A 9,134-nucleotide genomic window follows, 5' to 3' on the forward strand; every position below is an offset into this window, starting at 1 on the left:
AATGGAAATGTAAAACCAACAAGAACTTGTATAGGATGTCTATTATCAATTATTTTATAAAAAACAAAACCACAACATGAACTAAGAAACTGAAGTTGCAAAATGAATAAAAAAGTCAGCACATAAACAAATACATGCATATTGTATACAACACATAAACAAAAGTTTATAAAGCATGAAACTTAATGACAGGAAAAGTAAAAAACTTAAAGGAGACTTTATAGAAAGAAAGATCACCCTTACTTGCCACAAATGGTTGAAGACATCAACAAGAAGATCAATCTGACCATAGAATCCACATATTGTCTGATCATGACTTCAGTAGATGAACTACTGAAACGTAAGAATTGCAATTGAACTCTATTTGCATTTGGAAAGGGAATTAGGGTTCCAGAGAAGACGACGAAGGGTTAAAAAATATTTTGGACCATTTCTCGATTTGTGTGTGTCATCTTTGCGCAGGGGCCATGCTAATCTTCTCTATATCGTTCCAATTTTATCGGATGTCCCCAAAGGGACGACTATAGATGAAGAGCTTCGCCATATAGAGGAGTAGCAGGTTATATGAGACGACGCGAGTTCTAAACGAAGTAGTTTGCTGTTGATGGTCATATATTCTCAATGTCTTTAAAATTAGGGTTAATGACTTAGGAGGGTAATAAGGTTTCCAGTTTTTCCGTATTAGGTCACTAAGGTTTTTTTTGTGCGTATTAAACCAATATGGTTGTTATTAATGTTTAGAAATAGTCCTTTTTAACCGTTAAAACCGGTAAAAGGACTATTTCTAAACGGTAATAACAATCATATTGGTCTAATACGCACAAAAAAAAACCTTAGTGATCTAATACGGACAAACTGAAAACCTTATTACCCTCCTAAGTCATTATCCCTAAGTTGTAACTACTAAACCACTAAGAGAAAGAAATAAGAAAGAATGAGAAAGACTACCATAAGTTTTTTACACCGAAATAGAGTTAAATATATATAGTTTCCTAATGAAACAATGTTAATGTTTGTTTTGATTCTTTCCATGATTTTCTGGATTTTTTGTTAATAGGTTACTTACGATCTTAATTAGTTTTTTACTGAAGTTTATAAACTATATTATATGTACGAATTATTCTTAGTTATTTGCTGAAGTTTATTACATGTTACATGTAATTTAGTTCATAAAAGAGACCTAATTAGTCAATTTGGTAACTATTTGATTTATTTCATAGATAAAGTATATATATATATATATATATATATATATATATATATATATATATATATATATATCTTTACTACTTATAAAAGAAGTCTAACTATTTCTATAAATAGATTGAATATAATAATATTATTTTTTTAAGACGTACAAACGATTAAGCTAATATTACAAACAACCATTAATAAAATAATATTAAATTTTAAATTTGTTTTGACTCCTTATATTTCTCAGCAAAATCCTAATTTCATGGTCATTCAAAATTTAAAACCTTTTCATCCTAATACGCTTCAACAAATATCCTTTAAATGTTGCATTTGCAGCTGATTAAAATATCTCATAGTAGACGTGTGTTTGTTCTCTCCACCTTATAAACCCTGCTATAAATCCCACTGCCATGAAGTATTTCCCTTATAAACCCTAATCGTTTTTCTCCCTCTCTTAGACGAAGACAATGTGTTTTTTTTAAGAAAAAAAGTTTGAAAATATTCCAATTTCTCAAAAAAATTTACCCCAAATACGAAACTCTTAGCTTTCTTCCCCAATTCGCATTTATACATTAAAAACTTCGCATTTTCATTCAAATTCTTCGCATCTTGCATCCATCCGTCTTTGAGTTCATTCGCATTTCATCGCATTAACTGAGAAATTAATCAGTTGTCTCATATTCGCATTTCAGTTGTTTGAGAAACCCAAATACGAACCCAAATGCGAAACCCACTGATTTCAAATGCGAACCAACCAAAAATCATCAACCACGTACTTGTGTCACCAAATGCGAACTGAATATCACCATTAAATTCTCCTCGCATTCTATAGATGCGAACACAATCCAGATCTCCGACTCCAAGCTTGCGAAATCAAAATCAATTAACCTCAAACAAATCGTGAACTTCTTATGCGAACTGTTTTGACCCACAAAACCAAATGCGAACTCAATTGATGTCATATGCGAACTGATTTCATAGATGCGAACACAATTGATTTCATATGCGAATCCACATCCATCGATATGAAACCAATACCAGTTACAAGCAATTAGTAGCAACCATCGATCCTCTAATTTTCAATTACTCAGCCTTCGCTTTTCATACAACCCGTCGACCCTGAAAAATCGATAAACACCAAATGTCTCATTTTTAGATCGATTTTCTGATTAAATGTCATATTTGAAGAATGATCGATTTTCTGATTAAATGTCATATGTGTGACATTGGTTGCCTTTTAAAAGGCATAAAAACAAGGCATGCATTTATACCCCAGAAAATAATAATGTAATAGCAAAGGAAAAACAACACCATAAAAACATGTTACTTATTTGAAACAATCCAAAAAAAAGACAACCATAAAAATTCCAACATCAAATAAATCTACTAAAAAAACTTAGGTGTTAACAACTGCATCTTCATCATCCTAAGATGGCTGGTTTTCAGCTGCAACAGTAATCAAACCACTCCTGACAAAAAAATAAAATTTAAGGCATTCATAAGTTTCTTGATCCTTGAAATATAAAAAAAAACAGTTTTTCATGATCGTTTGTAAAACAAAGTACAAATGATCTTACCCGACATCAACAGGAAATTCACCATCTTCTTCATCACGAAGCCTATAACATCTGTTTCGGCTTTGAACTTTGACACGGGGTCTCTTCAGTGGTGGTGACAAAGTTTTTGGTTTTGTTGAATCTAATGTGTCAGACTTTTCCACAGCTTCATCATCCAGCTTTTCATCTTCAGAACTTAGAATATCAATAACCTCATCCCAATTCCAATTTAGCAATGCCCATTCCCTTTTCTTTTCTTTCTCATGTTTCTCATGCATACAAAGTTGAAGGATGATTTGATCACATTCCTGCTTATTTACAATGCTACTTGAGTTCGACATTATGGCCGTTTTTCTATGTCAAAAGTAGTATTAGTTACAACGTAACAATTAAATCAAAAGAGAAAACAAAAAATATGTGAACATACCTTCTTCCTAGGTGGAAGAATCAAGTCATTATCGAATTTCAGAGAAGCAAACATAGGTATTTATTGTAGAGGGTTACCCAGGTGTCAATATTTTCCCGCTCAAAACCATTCATATCCCAAATTTTAAGGATCAATGTTAGTCAACATATTAATTTCGAAATTATCTTTACAGTTTATATCATTATTAATTAGAAAAAGATAACACTAACTTCGAAATTATCATAGTGCTTATCAGATAAGCACTTCAAATTCTATCCAAACTGATTAGGATTTTTTAAATTGTCATTTAAAAAAAAAAACTGATGATATACATTAAATCTATCTCATCCATTAATAACAAACATGTTTTGTAATCTGTACATATATACATATTTAAGATTACGAATCTCGCTTCCATACTTTACCATCAAACCATTTGTTCCATTGATTTCATAAAACCATCTGTTCTATATGCTATATCAGAATCAAACAGGTATTGAACTTTTACTTTATTTCATAGTACAAGCAATATGTATTAGAAAAACCATCAAGTATAGCAATTATTAACTGAAGTGTTTTTCAGTTGAAATGGATATTTATCCTACTACTGTTAATGAATTTTCTGCTTTGGGGCAAATATATGAATGGTGGAACATTACAAGTGTTAGAGTATTGTATGTTTGGGAGGACATGGAAAACAACAGGATGCTCTTGTGGATGATAGATCGCCAGGTAAGGTTTTTTTCCAATTAAAATATTCAACTTCTATTAAAAGTTTAATTTTGTAAATAATATCATTACCATTTTGTTATTTACACCAGAGAGAAAAAATATTAGCAATCATACCTCGCCATTTAGTGCCCGGATATCGAAACATGAATCTGAAAGGAAATGTATTCTCTGTGCAACATTTCCAAGTTGATGAATACTATTTGGACAATCCAATGTACCAACAGTACAAAATCTGCACCAGTGATAAGGCAATAATGATAAACCATACCACAACTTTTACTCGGTTAGCAAGCGATTTTGCCAGTGGATATCCACTTTATCCAATTGTGTCTACTGTCACAACTGTTGCACAAGATCATACAAATAAAAGAAGGCTTGTTGGTATATTTATATCTTTTTTTTAATCATTTTTATATCATCTACTATAAATTTAACAAGAAAATATGTTTTTTAGATGTGGTTGGAAGAATAGTATGGGGCAATCGAATCAGACAGCTGCGATCATTTGAGTTAATTCTCCAAGATGAGACGTAAGTATATATGTATTCAAAAAACACTTAAAACAACATAGTTTTTTTATTAAATTTATTATCATTCATTATAAGAGTTTAAACAGCATTACCTTTTAATAGGGGGAACGTAACAAAGTTATTGTTGTATAACGTACCAGCAAACCTTATGATTAAGGTTATTGTTGCAACATACAACAAATCCATACTCTATGTTTCTTGCATGAAGCTGGTCCACAACAATTTGGGTCAGTTAAAAAATATGATCAATATATAATTTATATTAATATCAACATATTCCAAATTGTAAATACATATTATTAAATTTTATGCCACATGTTTCATGTTTTTGCAGGTAATTTATTGGTTTCTACTGTTTTAACTGACTTTGATGTTGAACCACAAATGTATGAAGCTGATAGGATTAGAGCTAGATATTGATGAGAGTATTAGAAAAAGATTTTCTTGAAAACTTTTTTAATTTCCGTGTTTTCAATTCAGTTGTGGAACTTTTAACACATATGGTTTTACCACATTATATCTTTTATCAGTTTTAAGTTTTATTATTGGTTTTGTTAATTTATTAACTTTTTCATTCGTGAATGTGGTGTTTTTATTTTCTTTTTGACTTACTACTATATATATATATATATATATATATATATATATATATATATATATATATATATATATATATATATATATATATATATATATATATATATAAGGGAAATACTTCATGGCAGTGGGATTTATAGCAGGGTTTATAAGGTGGAACTGGGTAAAATTTTCCATTTTGCGAAGACTACAGGGATGCGAAATGAAAATTCTGCACTTTTGTCTTTTTATGACCCCATTTTGCGAAGTTGGACCACTTATATTATTTCTTGAAAAGATCAGGGGCCAAATGCGAAACTCTTAGATTTCTTCCCCAATTCGCATTTATACATTAAAAACTTCGCATTTTCATTCAAATTCTTCGCATCTTGCATCCATCCGTCTTTGAGTTCATTCGCATTTCATCGCATTAACTGAGAAATTAATCAGTTGTCTCATATTCGCATTTCAGTTGTTTGAGAAACCCAGATACGAACCCAAATGTGAAACCCACTGATTTCAAATGCGAACCAACCAAAAATCATCAACCACGTACTTGTGTCACCAAATGCGAACTGAATATCACCATTAAATTCTCCTCGCATTCTATAGATGCGAACACAATCCAGATCTCCGACTCCAAGCTTGCAAAATCAAAATCAATTAACCTCAAACAACAAATCGTGAACTTCTTATGCGAACTGTTTTGACCCACAAAACCAAATGCGAACTCAATTGATGTCATATGCGAACTGATTTCATAGATGCGAACACAATTGATTTCATATGCGAATCCACATCCATCGATATTCACCTCTATCCTTTCTCGATCAACTACCTCATCGTTTTTCAGTAATAAGTGTTTATCCCCATGAAACTGCATCCACTTCCAACTGGATTAACCTATATTCATACTAAAATTTTAAAAAAATAAATAAATGCTAAAAAACCAAATAGGTTACTAAAATAAAAATAAAAAATTCCTACCCATAATTAAAGCTATATGCTACTTCATCGTTTTTCAGTGATAACTGGTTTTCGTCCATCAAACTGTATCCACTTCCAACTCTGATTAAATTATTAGACCTGTATTAAAAAACAAGGAAAAAGTAAGAGAATTTTATACGTTTTTTCATGCAATTCCTATTTTTTTTTAAGAATCTACAAAAATAATAATTAAAATTGAATTACATGTAAAACCAATTCAAAACAAAAAATCTTATTTTGTTTCCCGGTATAATTTTGAATACTTTTCAACTAATAATTTTGAATACTTTTGTATTGCATTGTCCAGAGGGGTTTCACGTTGCAATACAAAAGTATTAGTAAAGCCTAACGAAAATTCAAAAGGTGATGGGGTTTATACAGCAAATGTGGTGTATAAAGAAGTATTGCACGATTAATATTTTGTGTCGTCTTTACTAGTTGCTTTTTATTGGTTATTTGATGCATGATGTAACAAATAACACCATAGTTTGATTATATTGTCTTCAACATGTACTTTTTTTTAACATAACAATTTTGTAATGGAAACATATCACCGAAAGAACTCACGTGCCCCGCCGCTTTGCGTGGGTAGACGGCTAGTATATATATATATATATATATATATATATATATATATATATATATATATATATATATATATATATATATATATATATATATATATATATATATATATATATATATATATATATATATATATATATATATATATATATATATATATATACATGCATTAGGAAACTCAAAAGATGCCATAACTCGTTTTTTTATTTAGGGATTTTCTTTTGACGTATGCTCACTATTATGTTGTTCAATACACACACGTCATAACCTACCTTTTGTATATAGTCACTCGTGACTTAATATGAAACCGTGTATTTTAAGGCTGACAGCCGTAATTAAAGCAGCCGGTTCTCTATCTGCCGGAATTAATCGAACGGATCCATGCCTGGTTCCCACCGTTATTTCCTCAAATTTTCTACTTGAAGTCCTTGCATAACACTCTCACGTCGTACTACAACATTCGTGTTATTTTTATTTATTTCATTATTTATAGTCCTTATTGTATTATATTTGATTTTATTAGATATTATGATAATAGAATTTGTATTATTTATATATATGTTTAATAAAGGAATACCTTAATGAAAGAGACATGAGGCATGTCTCTATTTAGAAGAATTTGAATACCTTTTATATATATATATATATATATATATATATATATATATATATATATATATATATATATATATATATATATATATATATATATATATATATATAGGGTTAGGTTCATTTGAGACCACCTATATTTTGTGAGACCGTGAGACGCATTTTTTTATTTTTTTTTATTTTTTTTAGTTAATTCATGTTCCGAAAATAATATTTAAAAAAAGAATTTTTTGATTTTTCCATTTATTTTGCATTTTAAAATTATTTTTAGAATATGTACAGGGTAATATTCTATTTAGAATATTTCACGTATTTTTCAAAAAAAAAATAGAATTTTTTTTATTTTAATTTATTTTTATTTTTTTTTAATTAATTCAATTTCCGAAAATAATATTTAAAAAAAGAATTTTTAGATTTTTCCATTTATTTTGCATTTTAAAATTATTTTTTAGAATATGTCAGTGTAATATTCTATTTAGAATATTTCACGTATTTTTTCAAAAAAAAAAGGGAATTTTTTTTATTTATTTTTATTTATTTATTTATTTTTATATTTTTTTTAGTTAATTCAAGTTCCGAAAATAATATTTAAAAAAAGAATTTTTGGATTTTTCCATTTATTTTGCATTTTAAAATTATTTTTAGATTTGGTCTCACGGTCTCACAAAATTAGAATGGTCTCAAATGAACCTACATCTATATATATATATATATATATATATATATATATATATATATATATATATATATATATATATATATATATATATATATATATATATATATATATATAAAAGGAAAAACAAATAATGATATAATAATAGACTTCGAAATTAAGTAAATTCAACTGGAGGAAAAAAGAATAAACAAGGAGCTGTAATGAAAAAGACATTACGAATGTTTTTATTTCTGACTTTGAAGAGCAAACTGTTTCCTTATACACACTAAATCAACGACCTCTACAACGTCTGCTATTTTAATTTTTTATTCTTTTGATATATTTTTTTATTTTTTATATTACATTTTAATCAAGTATCAAATATCACTGTGATCAATGAGTTGATCTTGATACAAGCCCATTCAATATTAATTCACTTATAAGCATCTATGAAACTTGGTTACAACAATTTGCATAATTTAACAATTTGCATAATTTCATCTATTGAAATTAAGCCAATCCAATTCATATTAGTTTTGTTTTATAATTTCTCCCACAATTATAACTAATTATGAACACTCACAATAATATGATTATTTAAGTATTAAACATGTTAATATATAACACAACAAGTATTGATGTGATAATTATATCTCAATATATCAAAATAATATATAATAGTTGTTGTTATAATGTTCCAATATCTAAATACTAAATATAAATCAAAATCACATTTATAGAATAATAAAGCCTAAAAGTTAAAGTGTGTACATTCATTACTTAGCTCAAAAGAAGAACTTTATTAATGTGTGAATATATTTAATTTGGGTGAATTTGTAAATATTATCATCCCCATATCTGACATTATAGTTAAATATCTTGGAGAATATAATTGGTGTTCTTTCGTGACATAGATTCTCTTTAGATTGATTAAGTATACTCTCGAAGTCATAAAAATTTCTATTTAATCCTTGAATGACATAAATCAACATAGTTTTTCAATGAACTTACTCATCCAATCATATTTGATTTCAACTTCTGAAGTAGTAGTGTATTCTTATTTAGTAAATTGTGCAATTGTATTTTGCTTGTACCTCATTCCGACAAAACTTTCTCTTTATTCCGTAATGAAGTCATAATCCAGTTATAATTCATAATAATACATATCAGTTTTAAAGTCTAACATTTTATGTCGATCTTTATATAAAGATCTTCTTTTAAAATGATTATCTCATGTACATTCTCTTATCTTTTCTTACTTATTCTTAGAATGTTCTTATAATTATACAGTGACTTGA

At 28.2% G+C, this 9,134-nt stretch overlaps 1 protein-coding gene, 2 long non-coding RNA genes and 1 other non-coding gene across 4 annotated transcripts; 1 reads left to right on the plus strand and 3 right to left on the minus strand.

Annotated features, from left to right (window-relative positions):
- Positions 1 to 416: 416 nt before the first annotated feature.
- On the minus strand, positions 417 to 519 carry LOC145013748 (U6 spliceosomal RNA). The gene has a single exon (XR_013665267.1). It is a non-coding gene; the product is annotated as a U6 spliceosomal RNA (small nuclear RNA).
- A 2,101-nt stretch (positions 520 to 2,620) lies between these two features.
- LOC145010634 (uncharacterized) lies at positions 2,621 to 3,205 on the minus strand. Its single transcript, XM_078969153.1, has 2 exons — positions 2,772 to 3,205; positions 2,621 to 2,663 (listed from the first exon to the last, which is right to left on the minus strand). The coding sequence occupies exons 1-2, from the start codon at positions 3,089 to 3,091 to the stop codon at positions 2,621 to 2,623; spliced, it is 363 nt and encodes a 120-aa protein (XP_078825279.1). The 5' UTR covers positions 3,092 to 3,205.
- Positions 3,206 to 4,178: 973 nt separating this feature from the next.
- Positions 4,179 to 4,641, plus strand: LOC145008046 (uncharacterized). Its single transcript, XR_013663243.1, has 3 exons — positions 4,179 to 4,269; positions 4,343 to 4,418; positions 4,521 to 4,641. It is a non-coding gene; the product is annotated as an uncharacterized LOC145008046 (long non-coding RNA).
- LOC145008045 (uncharacterized) lies at positions 4,526 to 6,089 on the minus strand. Its single transcript, XR_013663242.1, has 3 exons — positions 5,982 to 6,089; positions 5,833 to 5,897; positions 4,526 to 4,626 (listed from the first exon to the last, which is right to left on the minus strand). It is a non-coding gene; the product is annotated as an uncharacterized LOC145008045 (long non-coding RNA).
- Positions 6,090 to 9,134: the final 3,045 nt, after the last annotated feature.

The sequence above is a fragment of the Lactuca saligna genome, chromosome 8, assembly GCF_052625555.1.
Source record: "Lactuca saligna cultivar CGN05327 chromosome 8, ASM5262555v1, whole genome shotgun sequence".
Taxonomy (NCBI): domain Eukaryota; kingdom Viridiplantae; phylum Streptophyta; class Magnoliopsida; order Asterales; family Asteraceae; genus Lactuca; species Lactuca saligna.

Excerpts from the sequence above, each read along its gene's own strand:
- LOC145010634 (XM_078969153.1), bottom strand. The coding sequence starts at position 3,091 with ATGTCGAACTCAAGTAGCATTGTAAATAAGCAGGAATGTGATCAAATC. Across the intron at positions 2,664-2,771 it reads GAATTTCCTGTTGATGTCGG|GAGTGGTTTGATTACTGTTG; the intron begins GTAAGATCATTT and ends TTTTTTTGTCAG.